A 23,824-nucleotide genomic window follows, 5' to 3' on the forward strand; every position below is an offset into this window, starting at 1 on the left:
TCTCTCCGATAACTCGTCAATGGACCTCGCGAAGAAGCGAAAGCTCGAAGAAAATGGCGTCGTATTTCCACCTGATTCGGCGGCTACCACCACCACCATCACCACACTCTCCCACGACGACCTCCGTAAAGTCATTGAACCTTTCACTCACGAACAACTATCCCAAATCGTTCTAACGGCTTCCCTCCGTCACCCGGACGTCCTTGACGCCGTCCGATCAATCGCCGACCGTGATCCCACCCAACGTAAGCTATTTATACGCGGCCTTGGCTGGGAAACAACCAGCGAAAAACTCCGATCTCTGTTTGCTACTTACGGCGATCTAGAAGAGGCGATTGTGATTCTCGATAAAGTGACGGGAAAGAGTAAGGGTTACGGATTTGTTACGTATAGGCATATAGATGGGGCGTTAATGGCGTTAAAGGAGCCCAGCAAGAAAATTGATGGGAGAATGACTGTTACTCAGCTTGCTTCTGCTGGATTTACCAATGGAGCCAGTGTCACGGCGAATTTGCAAACCCTAGATGTATCATCAAGGAAGATTTATGTTGGAAATGTGCCGTATGATATGCCTGGAGAGAGGTTGCTGGCTCATTTTTCATCGTATGGTGAAATGGAGGAAGGACCATTAGGGTTTGATAAGATTACAGGTAAGTCTAGGGGTTTTGCCCTTTTTATTTATAAGAATGTGGATGGAGCTAGGGCTTCGTTGGTTGATCCAGTCAAGACTATTGATGGGCATCAGTTGAATTGTAAACTTGCTAATGATAACAAGAGAGGGAATTCCGGTGGGATGGCAGCACCACCAGCAGCAGCTGTGGCGTCTGCTCAAGTTCAAGGATCAGGTGATAGGGTTAAGCCAGAAGTAATAAGGGTGAATTTGAACCAGCAAAGTTCAATGCAGGGTTCATATGCATCACAGTTTGGTGGCGGACCTGGCGGCATCTATGGTGGAAATTTGGGTGGATTAGGATTAGCAGGACCTGGTGGTATTTCTGTTTATGGTGGTGGTGGTGGACAAGTTCCACCTTTGAGTCATTCACAGCATCCCCTGAATTCGAATTTGGGTGGTGGAGCAGGGTTGTCTTCATTTGGTAGCAATGGTGGTGGTCCAGGGTTATCAACGAATGGGAGTCAAGCACCGAATTCCTTGGGAGGTGGCAGTGGTGGGTTTAGTTCTGGTTTAGGTGGCGGTGGTGGTGGCGTTGGTGTAAGTTATGGTGGAGGGGCAGGGGTAGGAGGTGGTGGCAGTGGTTTTGGTGGTTCAGGCCAGAGATCCCTTTATGGTTTGCCACCGGGTTCGGTCAGAATGAGTTCTGGAGGTTATCCTGAGAGTGCACATTATAGTTTGTCATCTGGTTCTGCCTACCAAAGCCAACAGCAGTAGAAATCTGGGATGTCATCTATCACCAGGGTTCCAACTGGAGGGTCATATCAGGGGCCTTCTATAAGTTATAATTAAGGTATTTTCTTGCTCTTGCATATTCCAATATAACATGTATATACATTTACATATACGCACACGTGTGTTTATATATATAGGGGCAGGATAAAATGAGAACCATAAATATTTTGAGATCCTGGAAACCAAATATTCATGATGAATCATGCATTATTCATGATAAATGGCATGATAGATATATTGAGATGGAAATTGTTCATAACGTAAATACATGATATTATCGGCGAAAATGCATGATATCCTGAATTATGAAAATGCTTGATATTCATGATTATTCAGGGTTATTCATCAGTTCTTGGTGGTGATTAGTGGCTTTTCTTTTGGTTAGGCTAGTATTATTGGTGTTGGTGAATGATTTACCATGTAGCCCTTTTGAACACAAATATATACCTATGTATTAATACATGCTTTTCTATGGATTCATAGTGGTAATCATCGAGTAGTGGCTTTTTACTATTGATCGTGTGAGAATGAGAGTTAAGGTGAGAAGCGTAAGTAGGGATCCGGACCCTTAATCACCTTTGATCTCAAACCCACCCATGAATTGCGCTTGATATGGAGATTGATCTTGTGCATCTCATCCTAATGTGCATCCAAGGGTGGAGGTCCATTCTTACGCTTCTCACCTTAACTCTCCTTCTCACCGGAACCCAACCCAACCCTATACATATATATATATATATATATATATATATATTTATTTATTTATATGTATATGTATATATGGGCAAATTGCATGAAAAAGTAACGTACTTTAACTTGATTCCTATTTTGGGTAACGTACTTTCAAAACTTCCATTTTGGTACCTAAGATGTAAAGTTTTAAACATTTAAGTACCCGGGTAACTGGTTGAAGTATTTACCGGTTATCATACTGATGTGGTATCCAACTCGGTATTATTTGTTGACCTAGTCAGTGACGTGGATTTTTATTAATCTAAAATTAGTCTTTTTTTTAGTCTAAAAGTAGTATTCACTGGGTTAACCGGGTACTTAAATGTTTAAAACTTTACATCTTAGATACCAAAATGAAAGTTTTGAAAGTACGTTACCCAAAATAGGAATCAAGTTAAAGTACGTTATTTTTTCATGCAATTTACCCTGTATATATATAGGGTCAAGTTCAGGGGAAAACCGCAAAAAAATAAAAAACTAAGGAACACTTTAGTAACCACTCATTTGTACGGTATCCACATGTGCATAATATGTACCCGTGCATAGAAACCAGGAAATATCTTCAATTACTTATATGCACATGTATACCGTACAAATGAACATTTATTAGGGTGTTCCTCAATTTTTCATTGTTTGGGGTTTTTCCCCCGAACCTCCCTCCCTCTCTCTCTCTCTCTCTCTATATATATATCATCTTCTGTTGTTTTGATTTGCTATATAGCTGTGATTTTATCTTTATGGTACTCGATGTGCCATTGGAAATCGTCTCCTCTCATTGTTGTTTCTAATATTTTGTGAATGAGGCTGATGATAGTCTATATATATAAGTTTGCTTTGTGCTTAGGTGATTGAAGTTCTTGGCCATTGGAATGGGTACCAAATCGGCATAATGGTAGCTTGGGTATGGCTTTCTTTCTTTAGTGGCTCTAAATGTGAAGTCTAATTGTATTCATAGTCTAATTATTTTCATTTATACATGTTGACACTCGAGGGTACCAAAAAGGGTTAATTTGGCACTCCGTTTGGACAATGCTACTCATAAATGGACAGAATGGGACATGACAGAATAAAAAAAAAAACTTGTCCCTTGTTTAGCGAGATAGTAGACTATCACAGGATGAGATTGAGTGGGACAAACATGCATTTTTTTGTCCCACCAAAATAGGTGGATCAAAAGTAAGGGAAATGAGAGAAGAATGGTAAATCACTAAACTACCCTTATCGAATTGAAACCCTAAAACCTTCCACAATTCTTTCACCCGCCAATCTAACTCTCGTCTGTCCAGTTCCATCCAATCCTGTACAGTACCGTCTGTGTATCATACACACCCTTAGATATCAAGAGAGACAAGTTTAATGCGTTGAAATTCTGTTTGTAATGCTCTTCCTGCTTTAGTCTTACTGTAAACGACCATATAAACTGATCAAGAGGACGATGTTTAAGTACAATGTTAAGTAGATCTCCATGTAAGAGTATGAAAGTTTGATTATATTGGAACAGGAGATTAACTCACCCACCCATTTCTCTGCAAAGATTTGAACTCACAACCCAAGGGTTGTAAAGCTCGTTCAATACCATTCAGCATAGCCTTCTGCTTGCTTTCTGGCATATTGGTGTTTATTAAAACACTATATTTTCAAGAAATATTTTTTCTGCCTGTTTTACTTGCAATCAGCTGTTATATCGCTTGACGGGTTGTGTTTTTTTGTGCCAAATAATAAACATATAGCCTTTCTTGGAAACCGCCTCTGTGTTTCTTGGGACGGAGGTAAGGTCTAGGCCCTATATCTGCGGGTGGGATATACTGAGTAGAAGAAAGAGGAAAAGGAAAACCGATAACTTCTCTCTAGAGAAAAGACCCCTCATCATTAATGAAAATTGCAGCTTTTAACGCATGCCATGTAAGAACTGAAGTGTTTATAGAGAAGTCCATTTCTGCATTAAGGATCTTTAGTTCATTGGCTTCTCGTACATCCGTGTGGGATATTCTGAGTTCGTTTGTTTTATGACCATCTGTTTGGTTGTTGGTCGGTCTTTTTTGACAATGTCTATTAAGTTAAATGGGAATTAAAACCAATCTTTGAATCAAGTCTTATTGTTTCTGGTTATTTGACTCTCTGGTTTTGTCGTAGTCCCTCATGGTAAGGAGGGATTTCAATTTTTTTGTACTTGTGTGTTCGGTTTTTTTTCTTTTGGATGTCGAACTTTTTCAGATGTACGCCAGTTGCAGACCGTTTGACGTAGTAATTGGAGAAAATCCGACTTCATATTGGTGGCTGCAATTCCTTCCGGTGAGCGTTGTTCTTTTTTTTTGGTAACCATGATGTTTGACCTATGATCAACACGATTCAAGTATTTATTTGTGTATGTCATACCTTTAGGACCTTATTCTCCAGTAAGATATACCGTGTTCGCTTGTTTCGTGTTCACATGACTTCATGTTGTTATCATGTTTCCATATAATGAGCGAGTTTGTTCGCTGATTTAAAGTTAAATCTTGCTTTTGCAACACTGTTTGTGAGAATATGTGGAATCCTATTAATCTTAAAAGGTTTGACAATGGAGGTGTTTCAACATATATATAGAAGAAAGGGTCAAAATATGGCTGATGTGAAACTCTAACAGTATCATTGGTCAACCACAAAGAGCCAACGGTAAGGGCCTATGTCAGCTGATTCAAGTTGAGGCTAGGTTCGGCTTGGTCCATGACTTGTGTAGCTCAAGGTTGCGTAAGGCTCGAGTCTTGGTTCGGTTCCATAGACCTTGTTTCGATAAGTTTCTCCATCAGTTCTAGAAGCAAAGTTAATTTTATTTATATTTTCCAATGAATTTATATTATTAGAGCATCCACAATGGAGGGTTTTTTTTGGGTTTTTACAAGAACGTCCACCGTGGAACATAGATTCTTGTCCAGTCATGAGTTTTTATTAGAACTCAAGTGCAACGACGTTTGTCTTGGTCCATATTTTGTGTAACAATTTTTTTCTCCAATCTTTCAATAGTTTTTATCTTTTTACATGTTTTTACCATTAATCTGTTGATCTTTTAACATTTGATAACACATAAATGTTACAAGGTCGTAAGGTTATCAGTCAAAATGGGTACAAAATAGTATGGAAAAAATCTTCATTACATTGAATAGGAACTAAACCATACTTTGTTCAGTTGTATTTCTGAAATAGAAATACATGAATCAACTATCTTGTGTTCGATGATATCTAAAAACACGATAGTCCTGTAACAAAACTCCGTATAAAATTTCATTCCATGTGTCGGGAACTCCAGGTAAACACCAATGAATGCAATCAGCGTAGTTTTTCGGATCTGATTTTTGCTCTTTCGTCAAGAGTTTTCCTTTTCGTTCGCCATAAACCGATGTGTGACCGTCTTTTCTGTATTCTGACAACTGGGTAATGTTGAGTAATCTCACATTAACTCGCAATCGTCCTAGAACGTCTTTCACTATGCCCATAATATCTAGATTTGAACCCGTTCCAAAATACGGCCGTTGTATCAGTTCTGACTCACCGAAACAATTCCCGTTGTCTCCACTCTTCCATTCCCAGCTCCTGCAATTGTCGGATTTTACCGTTTTCATTGTCAATTGAACAGAAAAAAGTGACTCGGTAAATCCCACTCGAAATCAGGTCTGAAGAGGGTGAGATGTACGTAGACGATATTTCTTCCCCAATAGGGTAATTCGGTTGTTTCCAAGAGCGGACTTATGAAGGCTCAAGTGGGGTCTGTGCACCTGCTCAAGTTTTTTTTTTTGGGTATAAATGGTGCACAAACTAAACTTTAAGGGGTGCTTCAGGATAATAGAAAATACAAAAAACATCAATCAAAAAATCGAAAAGGCCCTGGAAATCAACTATAAAATTGAAAAAGTCTCTCGAAATCAAACAAAAAACCGAAGAAGTCTTACCAAACTGACTTAGTGGATAAATCAAGGATACAAAAACAAAATTGGCAATTGGACCAGAGAATGTGATTGCATTATAAGGTCTCAATTGAACACAGAAGTTCAAATTGACGTAACATAAAACCTATTAGTTTGAAAGCGCCGAGGAGAGCAACAAAAGTCCACAGACCGCCTAAATCAACCAGTTTTTAAAAAATCCCTCAAAATGATAGAATTTGGCTAAAAACACAACAGACGACTTGACAGGCCTTTGATCCAACCTTATAGATGCATCGTTCGATAGAAATCTTGAATCGGCCCTTGACTATTTCCCTAAAGACCCCCGACTTGTAAAGAATATGAGCAAACAAATGGAAAGAATAAAGACTAATATAGATTGTCAAAGGGTATTATGGTAAATTACTCACCACAAATGTGTTGGAGACATGGTCATGAAAAAGACCTTTTGAGTATGAGATTTGATGCTGGTTTCTATCCAATTTGCCCAAGTTTCCATTGCTATTCTGTAGGCTGTGGTCACGTTGTACTCCTCAACATTTTCAACATTCCCATACCTGGAATGTACCTTTGAGACGTCAAATATGTCTAAATATTCTGATAAACTGCTTACAGAATTTGTGTTTACGGGACCAAAGAATTATGTATTCTACATAAATGTGTCTATAAATTTAAGTCATAAAAGCAGTTTATTAAGACATTTAGATGTATTTGGAAATTAGTGTCAAAGATGGTGAACTAACGTGGCGTTGATCGTGGGTTTGTACATCCACCATACATAGCTTTCGTACACCAATATATCAACTCCTTCCCATTGTTTGCTGTGATTAGATATGGAATCGAGCCTGACTAACCGTTTCATAACTGTGTGCTTCGTTGCATGATCTGAAATAGACTCGACCAAGAAAGGAGCCCAGTAGAACTCGATAGATGCATTATATTCCTAACATCCGAGGTGGGGGGGGGGATCAGTAACTCGAAGTCGAGGAGGAATTAAAGGAAAAATAGGGCAATTATGACAAAATCGTTCTTATAGGACGCCAAATGTATCTAAAATTTCTTAATAGGCTAATTTATAGGACTTAAGTTTATTTGACCAAAAAATATGCATCTTTATGTAAAGTGTTACCGTATGTTACTAAGGATATGTCTGTTAGTAGCTTAATGGGACTTATAACTTATTCGTTCAACTAAACATATTGTTTGGTAGTGACTTAATGGTATAGAAAGTGACTTATTCAGTAAGTTCTTGTGTGAAACTTTATACAGAAAACCAAGTTTTTTCAAACCAACGTCTCCCAATTAAAAAACACATTATCTTTCATCCATGGAAAAAACCCTCCCAACAATCTCAATTTATACAGATAGATTAATCAACAAAGACAACTTTATCTATGCATGACAAACAACCCTAAGATACTTCTGGGCGTCCTAACAAGTTTTTTTGGAGACTTTTGAATTTGGAAAAATGTCATGTAAAAACAAGTGTCCTATAAAAGATTCATTCATAAGACATTTCTAAAAAAATGTCTTATAAAAAAATTAGTAAGACATTTTATTTTAAAATTGTTCTAATTTTTTTGTTAGAATGCACAAATACATGTTATAACGCATTTATATAGAATGTACAATTGTTAAGTATTATAATTTAAATGCCATGAAATAGTTAATAGAACATTTAAGGGACTATTTACCAAACACTTACCCGGTAAACGTTTATCGGTAAAATTTAACACTATTATTTACTTATCAGGTTAGATTTTTGTCCACCAAAATGGTATTGTATGCAACAATTTACTCGGTAAGATCTTACCATGGCAAAAGTCGCCGCCCTCTCTTACCGGGTAAGACTCTTGGTTCTTGTCTCGTTCTTACCGGGTAGGATCATTGGTCCTAATCATATTCATCCGATAAGGTAATATGACTTGGTGTTCACTTACCCAAGTACACGTTTGGTAAACAGCCCATTAAACATATTTTACTGTACTACAAAGTCGATTTTTGTTGTGGCAGATGTAGGCCTTCATCCATGTCTAAAATTGCATAACGAACAACTATACCAATCTGTATCGGTCGGTTCAAAATGAAAAATCAAAATTCAAAATCTAAAAAAAAGTCATGTTTTTATATTTTAAATATTACAATATTAATTATATTATTAAAATATTTAATTTCAATGTTTCCTCTTGCTGAAAATATAATAAAATTTTATTTTCCTCATGGTGGTCATTTTTGGAGAGTTCTCTAAATTTGGAAAAAAATTTACTCTCTCATACTTTTTCCATTTTGAAGAATCTGTTAGAACAAATAACTTGTCGAAAATCCTCAAAGCCTCCATTTTTCCCGTTTTCGTGAATCTGTCGTAGATGGATAAATAACGAGGCTAGTTTTTCAAATTACCTCGGCTCTGAAAATCTTTCTCGGAGGGACTTTTCGTAGAGATTTTTTGCCTTCGGGAATTACGGATTGGACCAAACAGACCATCGAGTCGAACATGCTTCTTTGTACCGAGTCCCCTACAAACATGAGTCTTTTGTCCCTCAACATCTCCAACAATTTCAAAGCATTAAACCTACCAAATCCATAAATACACACCTTTGTTATGAACATGAAAGAAGAAAAGAAGTCGGAACGAAAATGGGTTCGACTTATCAAAGTGTCGTTGGCTCAACGGTACCTGGGTTATTGGGTTATCCGTACGTACGACAGTTTCCAAAGAAACCAAAGGTTCAAAACTCACTAACAACAAAAATACTTTATAATATATTAATATGCCAAAAATGTCTAAGCGTCCCGATGGAGTGATTTGTAATACTTGGTTTATATATGTCCAAAGAAGAAAGCGTTTTATCTAAAGGCTTTGTAATAAGTTTATAAGATGTTTTTGGATGTCGTAACAAGTTTTTGAGGACATTTTTATTAGAAAATGTCATTAGCTATTTTATATAACATTGTTTGAAAACTAAAAAGTGTCTTATAAAAACAAATGTCACGTAAAAAGATGCGTTCATAAGACATTTCTCAAAAAGGTCCTATGAAACAACTAATACCACATTTTATAGAAAAAATGTTATAAAAAACTTGTTAAAACACCCAAAGCTTCCATAAACTTATTACAACACATTTAGATATGACATTGGGTTCTATAAAACAACTAATATGACGTTTTGTATTAAAAATGTCGTAAAAATCTTGTTAACATGCCTAAAAACGATCTATTGGAATATCTAAAAATTGTTGGCATCCTATAAACCCAATCTTTGTTGTAGTCGCTCATCAAAGGTGAAAAGTATGTCTCAGTACTTGTTGCACTATATATATATATATATATATATATATATGGGCACCTTCAACATTTTGCGAGAAGACGAGAAGTTTCAACATCATATATGATTACACACATGATACACAAGCTTAATCATATATGATTAAACACACGTTGCAATGACAACACATAAACACACCCAAATGAGTGTAATCATATATGATATTGAAACTTCTCGCCTTCTTGTGAAATGTTTAACTTCTCGCATCATGGACGGACCTACTATAGGGCATACGGTGGCACGTGCCACCGTATTATTTCTCCGTTGAAGGGTAAAAAAAATTAGGTTCGTGATAGGTGCAACCATATAAGTTGATGTGTGCCACCATATGTATTTTGAAATTACAATGAGAACACGTTTTATTTGGTACAGTTGGTTTGCAAAGCTTTTATTCCATTTCAACTCAAGTTCGAATTATGTTAGTGTCATTTTCTTAGTCAAATGGTGCCACCATTTAGAAAAAAATTCTGGGTCCGCCCCTGTCTCGCAGGATCCTTCCCCTCTCTATATATTTTATATATATACATACATGGAGTGTTCTCGTTTGAACCTCCACCTCTATATATATATATATATATATATATATATATATATATATATATAGTAGGTTGGAGTTTTAATTACCTTGGTAAATTGCATGCATTTGGTTGCCATCTCCAATTCTGATACGATGAATCAGGCCTCCCATTTTTCTGGCAGGTCACTTGTTTGACCAAAAGAGGGCAACTTTGTTCTGTATAGAGTGGATGTGACTCATTGTCCCAAACCCATTTGCCTTCAAATATGTTGCAACCATCTTCAATGGTTTCGTCATCGGAAACGAGAATGGGCGGTCGATATCTGTCCGTCGGTGGGCGGAAAAAAGAGCGCGTGTGCTGGCTGTTCTTCAAATTATCGAGGAGAATTCGTAGAGAGCCGATGAATAGAAGGGAAGCGAGTGCCGCCGGGAAGAGATATTGATTCCGGCGATCGACTACGGAGGGTAAAGTTGTCATTTTGAGGGTGGTGGGTGAAGTAGATGAAGGGTATTTTGGTGTTTATAGTGAGGGTCTCAATTGAGTTGATTTGGGTTGCAAGCAAGAGATGCCAACCTAATGCAACAACAGGTTGGTAAGTAGTAAGGCTTCAAGTCTGGTGTTTGTAGGTGTTAATGAGGGTTTTTTTTATGTACGGATTCTCACGGAATTTGAAGAAATTAATTGATCAATATCGTTGACCACCATTGTCGTCGTCAATTAGGGTGCGTTTGGTACATTGTACAGTACATGATAGATCTGAACAATGATCATTGTTTCATGTTTGGTTGGACTTTTATGTGAAACATACAGCAACAGAGTTGAACAAAATGGAACATGAATGTTCCACCTCTATCCCATGGAAAAAGCTGGAACAAAGTGGAACATACCTGTAATTACCAATATAACCTCAAAACAAAACATAATTCTCTTCTGAAACGTCAAATGCGTCTCCTTCAAAAGTTGTTCGATTTTTAAATTTTATTTATTTATTTGATGTTCTTTAATTTTTATTTTATTGTCCACAAAATATTATTTTCGTATGGTTTTTATATTCGGGTTAAGTAATTTATTAAACATTAATAATGACATAAAAAATATAGAAAATGTGTAAAATAAAATTTTAAAACTACATAATTTTTTTATTTAAAATTAGGAATGCGAATGGGGTTTTGTAATCCACGGCCTAGTTTTTAGTAACAACTCTTGGCCCCGATTTTTAGTAACATCTCCCGGTCCCGATCTTCGACGGGTATGGGGATTAATATTCCGTCCCCGGTCAAATGCTAGTCAAACCTCATGAAAAATATCCACCAGTTTGAGTTTACCGGTGATCCTCGGCCCCAACCCCGGTTTAAGTAACAGGCCCCGGCCCCCGTTTGAGTCTACCGGGGATCCCCAGCCCTGGCCCCGGGACCCGTTTTAGTGGGGAATTTCCGTCCCCGTTCGGGTCGAGTGAGTCGTGTTCCCCACCGGGTCGGGACAAATCATCATTCGTAGTTGAAATCCAATAGATTTAGGTGGATTTGATCCATCAATAGATGATTGAATCCGATTGGTTCCATCCATTTGGATTTTATACCAATTAATCCACTGTTTTAACCAATTATTCATATATTTTTTTAAGGTTATTAAAAACACTACATATAAATATAACTAAAAGAACTATTGTACATTATTAATAATTTTATATAGTGGTTAATTGAATGGTAGTTGGATGATAATTGGATTAGATCCGTTCGATTTTATTGGATTCTGAATTGTCATTCAATAACCAACCGATTCAAATTGAATGCTGAAATTTTGGATCTGATCCAATTACAACCGAATATCCGATTATCGTCAGTCGATTCTAATTAAATCGATTGGTTTAAATTAGATCGGTTGACTTTTTACACACTACTGAAAAATATGGACATGGACAATATTTTTCACACTTTGAATTAATTTTATCTCCCGTAAACAAACATATAATTATATAAATATGAATACATTAATACGAAAAGCTCTAATGAATGGACCTTTGATGGTTTCGTGGCCATACATCCTCCGTTACTTTATTTTTATTTTCGATTTAAAAATTAAATTATGTATTTAATTTATTCAAATAATCATTTCACAAAATTGATTTCACTTTTTAACCATTTTAGAAATTATATATACTATATTATAAAATATTTGACAAAAACTCTTAAAAACTTTTTTTATGCATAAAGTACTGTTTATTGATGTATATTACTTAAAATTTAACATTACAAGTAAATTTTACATAAATACAACTTATTAAAGCTTTATCTTTGAATTCGTGTAACTAATTGTGGATAAACATAATCAAATAGAGAATAAACATCTCATTTTAAAATATAAAAAATCTAAAATATAATTAGGATAATTGTTGAGTTTTAACAGAATATTTAATTATTATTCTTATAAAAAAATATTATTAAACCTAAATTAAGTTACTTTGTTACGTTAAATTAAATTATAGTAAAAATTTTGAATTAAAAAAATAAACAAACAAGAACTTTTAATTAGTTAATTTGATATTAATATTGATATGTTTTTTGCAAATTTTATATGATATTTTCAAATTTATATTTATTCAAAAATAAAAACATTATCGCTTTCTCAAAACCACATAAAATCGTATTATATCGACATGGATGAAAAATAAAACGAAACATTGAAATGGAAATGTGTCTCATGCATTCAACGAATACCCTTCTAGTATTTCTTAAATAGCCAAAGTTTACGATAAAACTTTACGTAAAATTTGTTTTCAGGTAAAAAAAAAGATAAGTAATTTAAAAAGGTAATTTACACATGAAAAAAACTTGAACCATGAAAAACGAAGAAAATTTACATTTTACATCTTATAGTTAGTTGTTTAATTTATTTTATATTTCTTATTTTTTTTATTTTTTATTTTTTATTTTTATTATATTAACACACATAATCGTATATTAACTAAAATACATAAAAAAATATGTTTCTCTTTTTATAAATTAGACTCTTATAATCATCTTGTCAATACGTTCAAAATAAGTCTAATATTGAATATTTTTGGATTTAATCTTATATTATTAAATATCATAAAGACGTACGGATCATTTTTAAAACTTAAATTTTCTACCCTTATTGTTATTTATTTAATTTGTAATTATAAGAGTATAAAATGTAATTACTAAAATAGTTCGTAAGTTTTATAATATTTAATAATATAAGATTAAATTCAAAAATATTAAATATTAGATTTATCTTTTTTATTTTACATTTATTATATTAACATACATAATCTATAACTATAAGGGTATAAAATGCAAGTATTGAAAATTAAATAATTCGTAAGATTTTTAATATTTAACAATATTAGATTATATCCAAAAATATTTAATATTGAGCTCATTTTGAACATATTGACGAGTTGATTATAATGGGGATGCTTTTGATAAAATAAACGTATTTTTATGTATTTTTGTTAATATGTGATTATATGTGTCAATGTAATAAATAATGAAAAATGAAAAAATTAACGTATATAAAGTAAATTAAATAACTAATTATAAAGATGAAAGGTGTAATTTCGTTTGGGATTGCTTATTTTATCTGTTTATTGACTTATTTCAGTCTGACACCGTTGATAAGCTAATACCTAGTGTTTGGATAAGAAAAAAGAAAACTGCTTATACCGGTGCCAAACCGGTAATAAGCAGTTTTTGATAAGTTAATCCGTCCTGACTTATGAAAAACTGCTTATTACCAGTTTACCATTTTAACCTTATTACTCTTTATACCTATCTTTTTTCCTCCAGATAACATCGATCTCAATCTTCTCCCTTCTCCATATAACAACATCAATCTTCTCTATGTCCTTTTTGGTCATTTTACAGATATAAGCAAAATTTGTCAAACACTAAAAAACAACTTATCAGCTTATTGCAGTTTGGTACCGCTGTAAGCTAATCCAAACACTTTTTACAAAACTCCAATTTGATACCACATAAGTTAATAAACACTTTTACAAAAAAACATAAGTTGTTTTAAATAAGCAATCCCAAGCACCCCCTAAATCAAAACTTTATCTGAGGAAAAAAAATCTTAAAATAGCTAAAAAGTGAAATCAATTTTGTGAAATAACTGTTTGTTTATTTTATTTTCGGTTCAAAAAATAAATTATGTATTTAATTTGCTATACGATATAGTAAAATACTGTATCGACTATTATAAAGCATGAATTAAAATGAAGAGAATTTTTGTCCTTCCATCGCTACTTTAATTTTTTTTTCTACAACATTTTTTAACAAGTTTTGAAAATGAGTACCTTGAAAGAGATTAACGACTGAAAAAAGCCGACAACAAATATTACCCGTTAAGGGAAGGTGAGAATAGATTATTAATCCACAATTCCCACTAAATGTAACCCTTTCTAAGACATCTCGACACCCACTCGAACACGCGTAGTTGGATGTCGGTAAATGGAATCATAACAGGAGATGATGGTTTTCTGAAATATTGTTATCCCACTTACCCAAATCAGAATGCAACAAATAGCCAAATCGAAGCATACAAAATCCACCTTATGGGTTGTTTGTCTGCCTCTTAATAGTTTCATTAAGAGGCAACCTCTGAATCGTTAAGAGATGAATCTTGTTTAGGGAAAAAAAAAGTCTGTCTCTTAATGGTTCTAAAACCTTCTGAATGATTTTTGTATCATGGATCTCCCTTAACCATTAAGAGCCCTAATTTCATTGTACACAATTACCAAACAATTATATTTCATTTTGCACTACATCACGAGAGCCTCTTAATCATTTTGACCACTTAATCATTCTGCACCAAACCATTCAACAATTGTCAAACAATCCTTTAACTTGCAAAATTATTGCTATCGAAGTTATAAACGATTTGAGTTCACTCTTCGAAACTTGTATATGGGTTTGTTTTATATGTCACAACGAAATAAATACAAAAAAGTGGCGAGAGATGACGAATTTAAAAGGGTGTTTGATTGGAAGTAAAAAAGAACGTATTGATTTAATTTTTCAAAAAATTAAAAGAAATAAAACTTATATATATTTCCATTCCCATCACAAAAAATGGATGGTTGGTGAACACAAGATAAAGTTTTCTTAAATGGTGGATTTTTGGTAATATCCTAAAATATGTTTTTAATATTTTTAAAAATAAAAATATTTTTAACAAATTATTTAAAATAGGTAAATTAAAATAGAAAATTTGAGTTGACTTTTTATATACGAAAAATAAATTATTTTTTATTCTTCATACCAATAAGGGGGTGTTTGTGATTGCTTATTTGAAACAACTTATGATTTTCTACAAAAACACTTATCAACTTACTATAAGTCATGAGAGTTTAACTTTTTCAAAAACTTTTTATTATCAGTTTGTCACCGCTTACCGGTATAAGTTGTTTATCCAAACATTTAAAAGTGTTTATTACCGGTGCCACACCGAAATAAGTCAATAAGTTATTTTTATAACCAATCTCAAACACCCCCGAAATCTTTGAAATTAAATGTGTAAAAGAGATAAATAATATTTTATAAATATTCTATTAATATAATTTATATTATAATTCGTTTTGAAATTCATTAAATTTGAAGAAATTCCCAAAAATAAATACAATGGGACGAAGATTTTTTATTATAAAAAACATTGAAATTAAATACTTGAGAGATAAAAATAATAAATAAAAATAAAAACGTCATTTTTAAAAATTATAATAAAATAAATTAGGGAAAAATAGAAGCCAATGTAGTGAAAGTAGAGATAGGGGAATCACAATGCATATCGACCGGCCTGCCTTTGCTATTTGAGAAATGTTTTGGTCACTTATAATTAAATTTGTTACAATTTGGTCCTTTCAGTTTACAATTTTTAGTTCAACAGTTTTGGGTCAACTTACGTGCACCTAAACTAATCTCAAGGGTCCTAGAGAACAGTCAATAAAATCCCAGAAGGTCTTGTAGGACTCGAATCAGTGACCTCTAAAGAACACTGATTTAGGGGTGAAAAGTCGAAATGGGCTTTTAGTTTTTTTTTAAATAACTGTGAACGAGAATGAAAATGGTGGGAAATGGGAATAGGTACTTTCATTGCATTGTTTATACTTGAAGATAAAAAAAATCATTGTAAAACATCAGATAGGAGGTGAAGATCGAACATCCAACATCCCACTACTCAAACTCGTGCAGAAGGAACTCGTAGCTCTAGTCACTAACGCATCAGAGAAATCATTCACGAAATAGTGGAGTTTTTGCTGTAATACAATGGAGGGAAGATTAGATTGAACTCACTCTAACAGAGTATGCAATGTGAATGAAGAAAACATACACTTAGATTATGAGAAAATTTATAATGATTAGCACCAGGGAGAAGGAGCATTATGAATCATAGTAAATGTCAGAGTTCGAGTTTGAATGAAGGGGAAAGAGCTACTGGAGTTAGAAAAAGACAAAAAAAAAAAAAAAAAACAAAAACAAATGAATAATCAAACATCTAGTACAAGGAATGTGAAACCTTCATCAAGGAAGACGAAAAACAGATGAATAATCAATCATTAGCAGATCAAAGTTGCTTGATAAATCAAGACGTTGTTTGGTTGAAGGTTTCTTGGTTGGAGATAAGGATGAGATTTCTAGGAGACAGGGGTTGGAAGGAAATGATGATGAGATGATAAACATACGTCGGGCATCAATTGTATCTTAAGTAACCCTATGAATTGCGTTTATCACGAAAATTGATCTGATGCATCTCAGTGCATTGCATTAGTGTTGATCTTCAATTAGGAGTGATACAAGGATGGAGATCTCTTCTCACCCTTCATCATAACTTCCATTCTTACTGGAACCTAACTCTCGTATGTATTCGGTTAGTTGTATGGTTTAAACATGATAAGAACTTTCATTTAATCACCAAAAATATCATTTTGTCTTGTTAAAGGACGAAAAATGAAGGTATAGAATAGAACAGGGACCATTATTGTCACTCTATGCAACTGCCTTACTCTTTTAAAAGGAACAGTGGTGGTTCATTTCTCCATCACATCGTCGTTAACACACACACACTCTCTCTCTCTCTCTGAACCAGCACGCGGAGAACAACAATGAGGACGGCTATGTTGAGATCGATCCATTCTTCCCTTCAGAAATCTTCATCATCTACTTTACTCCGACGGAGTTACTCGTCTGAGTCTGCTCCCGAGCGTAAAGTCGCCGTTTTGGGCGCCGCCGGCGGTATTGGACAGCCGCTTGCACTCCTCATGAAATTAAACCCTCTCGTATCTAGTCTCTCTCTATACGATATCGCCGGAACTCCCGGTGTCGCTGCTGATGTCAGCCACATCAACACCAGATCTGAGGTTTTATCCCTAATTAACTCACATCGCCTTTTATTCTCTACCATTCATTTATAATTGTGATAGTTGTATGCGATTTCTTGTATTTTAGTAGTTTTCTACCGTTGTTCGTGTTGATTTGGTTCACATCTTACTTCTACGGTTTTTGATCTATCGTGTTCTGATTGTTAATTTTTTGTTCAAATTGCTCGTGGTTCAGTTTAGTTGAGGTTCTTTTAAAAATGATTACAACAGTATCTCCTTGTTTATGCCACAATGTTTTTAGCGATCTGTGGTTGCTAAGCTTTAAAACAATTTTTTTGTTTTTATTTAATTTATAGACATTGGTACTAACGGTTATTAGTTTACTTATAAGTGTATAACTGTATGGCGGTGTTCTGGAACTTCAATTTCGTATTACTTGAAACTGGAATCGGAATCTGTTACAGAGTTTATAACTGATCTTGAGGATTCCATGCTCCCAAGCAGTACCTTACTGAAGTCTAATGTATGTGATAACTAAGCTTGATTTTTTGACATAGAAATGCATTGCTGTCCTGTTACATAGGTGGTTGGGTTCATGGGTGAAGAAAACCTGGGAAAGGCATTGGAAGGAGCTGATGTTGTCATCATTCCTGCCGGTGTACCAAGGAAGCCAGGCATGACACGTGATGATCTTTTCAACATCAATGCTGGCATTGTTAAGGGTCTGTGCACAGCTATTGCCAAGTACTGCCCTCATGTGAGTACCATGCCTACCTTAATTGTGCAATTCATAGAATAACTCGAGCTATGAATTTTATTTTGTGTTTCAGTTTTGAATATGTAATATTCCTTGATATTTTGTGTTGATATTATCTGATCCCACCTTATATTCATGATCATCAGGCACTGGTTAATATGATCAGCAACCCTGTCAATTCAACCGTGCCCATTGCTTCTGAAGTCTTCAAGAAAGCGGGTACCTATGATGAGAAAAGGCTGTTCGGTGTTACCACACTTGACGTTGTCAGGGCAAAAACTTTCTATGCTGGAAAGGCCAAAGTTCCAGTTGCTGGTATGATTTCCTGCATCCTAATTCTTGTTTAGTTGAAAGGGCACTTTGTTTTTCTCAAGGTCTAAATAATTTCATTTGGTATTCATATGCTCCAGGTGTCAACGTGCCTGTTGTTGGTGGCCATGCTGGTGTCACCATTCTTCCCTTGTTTTCTCAGGTATTACTTTGTTTTTTTGTATGCATCTGGTTGCATAAAAGTATTATATCAATAATAGTTTGTGAATGGTACTGATGAGTGCTTCTAAATGCAGGCTACACCACAAGCAAACAACTTATCAGATGAAGAAATAGTTGCTCTAACAAAACGAACTCAAGATGGTGGAACGGAGGTTGTGGAGGCAAAGGCTGGAAAGGGTTCTGCTACACTTTCAATGGCGTAAGTCCTAAATGATATAATCATTTCTGCTGTCCAGATACTGCTGCTATTGTAGATATCAGTTGAGCTCTATGTTTGTATTAGAATAAAATATGGTAACTTGATTCAGTGTGAATTGGCAAATAATAATTGCAGTAAGCTACAATATGGTCAGGGGATGGTGTGCCGAATGGGTGCTTCCCAATTCATAACCAATATACAGAAATTAGTTCACATCTGATATCCACATTCAACAGATGCATATGGTTTATGCTATATCTGTCTTTAGTAGACATATTCAGGTTTTGTATATTATACTTGTCTTACAAAAAATGGGTTCCTTGGTTCTGTGAGGGAAGTCTTCGTGGTTTAGTTTTTCCCTTGCATTTTTGTGTAGAGGTAGTTTCCATGATTGGAACATGATCTTGTCACAGAGAAGTAAACCCTACTAGTTGCTTCAATGCTTATTGTCAAAGAAATATTGAGTGGTGATATTCCTTCCACTAGAGAATTTGTTTTGCAATTTTTATTTGTCCCATAAAGAGTGCTAATTGAAATCTTTACCTTATGATAAATGTTGATGCCCCTAAAAGGGTGGATACATAATTGTTTTCTTAGATCTATGATGTCTTTTTTTCGAATAAAATGTTCTTAAATTTGTTCTAGACTTAGAAATGGACGATGGACATAGTAGGTAAGTTGTGTAATTTTGAAAAATGTTATGGATATCTGCAAAACTTGCAATGTGTTTCTACTGTTGTTATGTGGACCCATAAGAAATACATCAAGAATGGAAAACCCGGTAGATGTTGCATTTTGCAAGTATAATAGTGTGTGTGTCTATATATATGATAAAAAGTGTCCCCCGTCACATATGGACGATAATTGCTGCTTTCTGGTATCCTGTATTTATGCTTCCTGTTTGGGTTACTTTGTAAAACACATGAGTAGTTTGCTTATCAGACCGGAAGCTAAAATACAGGATATAAAGCTAAAAATCCGGTTGCCCTAAATCATAGATAAAGCAATGGTTGGTTCGTCTGATAAGCAATCAGGTTTCAACCTATTGTCGGCCTCGCCTTCATGTATTGCCATTGTCTTTTTGCTCTGCTTGGTTTATGTCAATGTAGCATGTGAAGGCTGTTGAGCCTTTAAAGCTGCCATCAAGCAGATGACATGTTCAATAAAATCTTTTTAACTGTATTTGTATGTTATGTGTGTGTGTGTGTATCGAGGTAAATAAATTGTATGTTATATCGTCCTGCTCTCTCTTAGCCTCAGTTCAGAAAGCAGTCGACAGTCCTGACTTGTAGAAAGTGTTGATTTTCATTTATCTTTGTGCAGTTATGCTGGAGCAATATTTGCTGATGCTTGTTTGAAAGGACTTAATGGGGTCCCAGATGTTGTGGAATGCTCATTTGTGCAATCAAACGTAACTGAACTACCTTTCTTTGCATCAAAGGTACTTCCACTATTACTCTTATTTCTCTTGAGCCCTACCTTATATTGCTAGGTTAATTTGCTATTTCACCCTCTCAGCAAATCCCTTCATTTTCTATAGCCATTTTTGAACTTTAGACACTCCGTAATTGACCTTGCATGAATATCATTGAGAAGCTTGAAAAGATGTCGAGCCCAAGTATCTTCGTTTTTACTTGCTTTTTTTTGCTTCTCCTTGTTGAATAAACACATAGTTCTATGAACAACATAAAGTCACACATCAAGTGCTTTTCACTTAGTAGGGTGATTTCCCAAAACAACCAAACTAGAGTGAAAGATGAAAAAGGCCTATGATTGAAACATCTTGGAGGACCTGTCCAGTCGGTTGTGTGATTTTTTTCTTCTATCAAGCTATATATGCATTAAGTTGGCTATAGTGATTAAGTTGTTTGTATGAAGTAAGATAAATCGTTGTTTTTTTGCTGCATAGAGGGTCTGAGTGACATAAATTACGGTTTTAGCCCTCAACAACACATTACAGATCAAAATTTAATAAGTGAAGATAGGGAAATGGATTTGCATAAATGGAAGAACCAAAAAGCGAAAGAAGAGAGTATTTTTGGAAAAGATTAGTTGGCTTAATGAATTAAGCCATGTATTTAGCATTAAGCCATAATCAAACACATCTGCATAACTAAACAAATTAAACTTTAAGTTCATTAAACCAAGATCAAACACCCCCTAAGCTCTATTTTACATATGGTACTATATGCTCTCTAATGTCATGCCCGAAGACTATCTTTAGTGGCGTTCTGAAGCAATCGATTGTGAACAAGACAAAACAAAAAGGAATTGAAAAAAATGAAGATGTTAACAATTGGATAAAGCTGTCTATATAGATTGGGAAGGTTTTTGTTTGGAAGAGTTTTTTCATAGATGGAAGGAGTGTGTCTTTTAATTGGGAGGGACAGGTTTGGTATTTTCTTGGCTTTCTGCATAAAGCTCCCACCTAGAAGCTTATTGAATAAGCCAATTTCTATAACATTAAGCCACTACCAAACAGTCATGTATAGCTGACCGAGTATGCTGTGAGTTCCATCAAGCTCGTTAAACTGCTAACAAACAGACCCTTATTTTGGGACGGAAGAAGTATCGTTCTCTTGTAAGTGGGAAGTTTTAGACTCTAATAAGTGCATATACATCTGATACAGGTAAGACTGGGCAAAAATGGTGTAGAAGAAGTCCTAGGACTTGGCTCACTTTCGGATTACGAGAAACAAGGTTTGGAAGCCCTTATGCCGGAGCTAAAATCATCTATCGAGAAGGGAATCAAGTTTGCCAACCAGAATTAAAACACTCCCTTCCGCTTATCATCGTAATTGAGTAAAAGAAACACCGTCACAGTTTTGCATATTTTGATTAAACTTATGTTGTACTCTTTTTCGAGTGTTGTTCAGGCGGCACACGCTAGGCAATTACTAATAAAGAGGGAAGCAGAATCCTTGCCTTGCCTTGCTCTGCTCAACCAAAAACAGAGTGTTAGATTGTTCTATTCTCTCAGCATTTTCATTCTTGTCTAAATGACTATTTTTAATCTAGTGATTAAATTTAAATGGTGCCTTTTAAGTTACAGTGCCAACATGTCTCGTTCATAAGTAGGCTGGGATGTGCGTAGACCTGATTTTGATTCTAATCTAAAAAGAGGTTATTGGTAGGTTCTAGGAAAAATGTACGTAGACAAGACCCCGATATAGCATTAGAGCATGTTTTTAGGTCCCCTTTGGTTTGTGGGATTGGATTAGGAATTGAATTCTATTACAATCCCATGTTTGGTTTGAAGGATTTCCTGGATTTGAAATCCTACAAACATAGGATTTTGAAATCCCATGGGGTGATTGGTATTTTACGGGATTTCGTAGGATTTTTATGTAATAATGTTTTAAAATGTGTTAAAAGCATTGTTTTGTAATAATCAATTAATAAGAAGGTAATAGAGGGCAGATCTACATACATTTCACCCCTAGATTGTAAGGAGACGTTGGATTTAATAGAATGATTTTGAGGGATTTAGATTTGGAATTGGAATCTTTGGTTTGTAGGATTTGAAATGGAATTGAATTTGATATCTGACATCAAAATTCCAAATAGTCTGTATAACCGTTTATGTGAAGTCCTCGATTCTATTTCTTTAAAGTCGACTTACCTACCGCTTATATAACCTTGCAAAGAAGCCATCTTACGATTCTAGTTACAAATGGGAAAACACACCGGCAGAAAAGGGTGAAGTTTTCACAATAAGGTCTCAGGTTCAAATCCGGAAACCACTATGCCCCATAATGACCTAGTGCCGCCGGTAAGATGGATTGGGATGATGGGGAGGGTAACGTAAGGTTTGAATCTACCAATAACATGGATACCGTTGGACCATCCACCATTTGCTGATGCATAACAAAGTTGATACCACCAGTTAACAGAACAAAACATGCCAATTTCATATATGTATATAAGAAGTAGGTCAATATATGTGCAAGCCGCCCTAGAACAAGTATCACTGCCCCATGTTTGACGGAACAAAGTGGAACATGTGTGTTTCACCCTTATTTTATGGAACAAAGTGGAACAGACTTATATTTTACCAATATAACCTTAAAATAAAACCTAATTCTGTGTAAAATATCAAATACTTTTTTTTTACATTTTATTCGTTCTTTAAATTTTATTTATTGTATTTTATGTTTTTTTAACCTTTTATTGACCTAAAAAATATTAATTTTATACGGTTTTTATGTTTTGGTTAATTTATGTAATTTATTAAATATTAATAATAAACAAATAATATATAAAAAATATAATTTGGAAATTGGAAACAAAGTAAACTTTTTATTTTTGTGTCATTGTAATTGTCTTGACTTGAACTTTCTAATGATACATTTTGTTATAAATAATATTATTATAATTTAATATAAATTAATCAAAAAATATAAAATATATAAACAACTCATTAAGAATAAACTAATCATTTTATCTATTATGTCCTATCTAATTTTATCATATTAAACACTGAATAGTTGTTAGATATTAAATGCAAGACCATAAAGTAGAAATATCAAGAGGCAACAACTGTACAAACTACAAACTATCTACATTTTCCATTCAACATTTCACAACATACTTACCCAAACACTGCACCCCCGTCCCCACCATTCCTGCCTCACCCTTGCTCCATAGGGTGGGGTTGTTAGGTGGGGCTAGGGCAGCACGGTGGGGTGGTGGGTAAGGGTAGGTGGTAGCTGTGACGATGATAGTGGTGAGATAGTGGTTGAATGGCTGGGGCTTGGGAGTGGATGGATATGACAACAACAATAGCATGGTGTTTAGTGGTGGTGGTGGTTATGAAGGCCACAATAGTGGTGCAGGGTGGGGGTTAGTTAGGGGCAGGGCAGTGGGGATGGGTGGTGGGGTGGTAGCTGTGACGCTGACAGTGGTGGGATGGTGGTCAGGTGGCTGGGAGTGGGTGGATATGATGGCGACAGAAGTGGCATGGTGGTTAGTAGTGGGTTAGGGCAGGGGTGGGGGTGAGTGGCAATTGTAACAACGACAATAATAGTGTGATGGTGGGGGTTAGGTTAGGAGCGTGACAGCAACGATAGTTGCATGGTCGTAGTAGAGAAATATAGTGAGTGACCAGGGGGTGTGATGACAACAACAATGGCATAG

At 35.0% G+C, this 23,824-nt stretch overlaps 3 protein-coding genes across 6 annotated transcripts; 2 read left to right on the top strand and 1 right to left on the bottom strand.

Moving 5' to 3' along the window:
* Window positions 1–4,599, top strand: LOC112517124 (UBP1-associated protein 2C-like). Of its 4 annotated transcripts, XM_025124458.1 has the most exons (4): window positions 1–1,463; window positions 2,982–3,038; window positions 4,369–4,429; window positions 4,520–4,542. In XM_025124458.1, exon 1 carries the CDS (start codon window positions 20–22, stop codon window positions 1,385–1,387), a length of 1,368 nt encoding a protein of 455 aa, XP_024980226.1. In that variant the 5' UTR covers window positions 1–19; the 3' UTR covers window positions 1,388–1,463; window positions 2,982–3,038; window positions 4,369–4,429; window positions 4,520–4,542. The 4 variants fall into 4 exon arrangements, with proteins under 4 accessions (XP_024980226.1, XP_024980224.1, XP_024980225.1 ...); XM_025124456.1 differs by having other exon boundaries at window positions 4,369–4,599; XM_025124457.1 differs by having other exon boundaries at window positions 2,982–4,429; window positions 4,520–4,532.
* Window positions 4,600–5,302: 703 nt separating this feature from the next.
* LOC112517343 (protein trichome birefringence-like 31) lies at window positions 5,303–10,378 on the bottom strand. Its single transcript, XM_025124743.1, has 5 exons — window positions 10,008–10,378; window positions 8,458–8,629; window positions 6,801–7,000; window positions 6,468–6,614; window positions 5,303–5,707 (listed from the first exon to the last, which is right to left on the bottom strand). The coding sequence occupies exons 1-5, from the start codon at window positions 10,376–10,378 to the stop codon at window positions 5,332–5,334; spliced, it is 1,266 nt and encodes a 421-aa protein (XP_024980511.1). The 3' UTR covers window positions 5,303–5,331.
* A 6,596-nt stretch (window positions 10,379–16,974) lies between these two features.
* On the top strand, window positions 16,975–21,743 carry LOC112516541 (malate dehydrogenase, mitochondrial). The gene is made up of 7 exons (XM_025123631.1): window positions 16,975–17,279; window positions 17,824–17,997; window positions 18,144–18,312; window positions 18,408–18,469; window positions 18,564–18,688; window positions 20,012–20,129; window positions 21,319–21,743. The coding sequence occupies exons 1-7, from the start codon at window positions 17,025–17,027 to the stop codon at window positions 21,457–21,459; spliced, it is 1,044 nt and encodes a 347-aa protein (XP_024979399.1). The 5' UTR covers window positions 16,975–17,024; the 3' UTR covers window positions 21,460–21,743.
* Window positions 21,744–23,824: the final 2,081 nt, after the last annotated feature.

Source organism: Cynara cardunculus (assembly GCF_001531365.2).
Source record: "Cynara cardunculus var. scolymus isolate 2C chromosome LG 8, CcrdV1, whole genome shotgun sequence".
In the NCBI taxonomy this organism is placed as follows: Eukaryota; Viridiplantae; Streptophyta; class Magnoliopsida; order Asterales; family Asteraceae; genus Cynara; species Cynara cardunculus.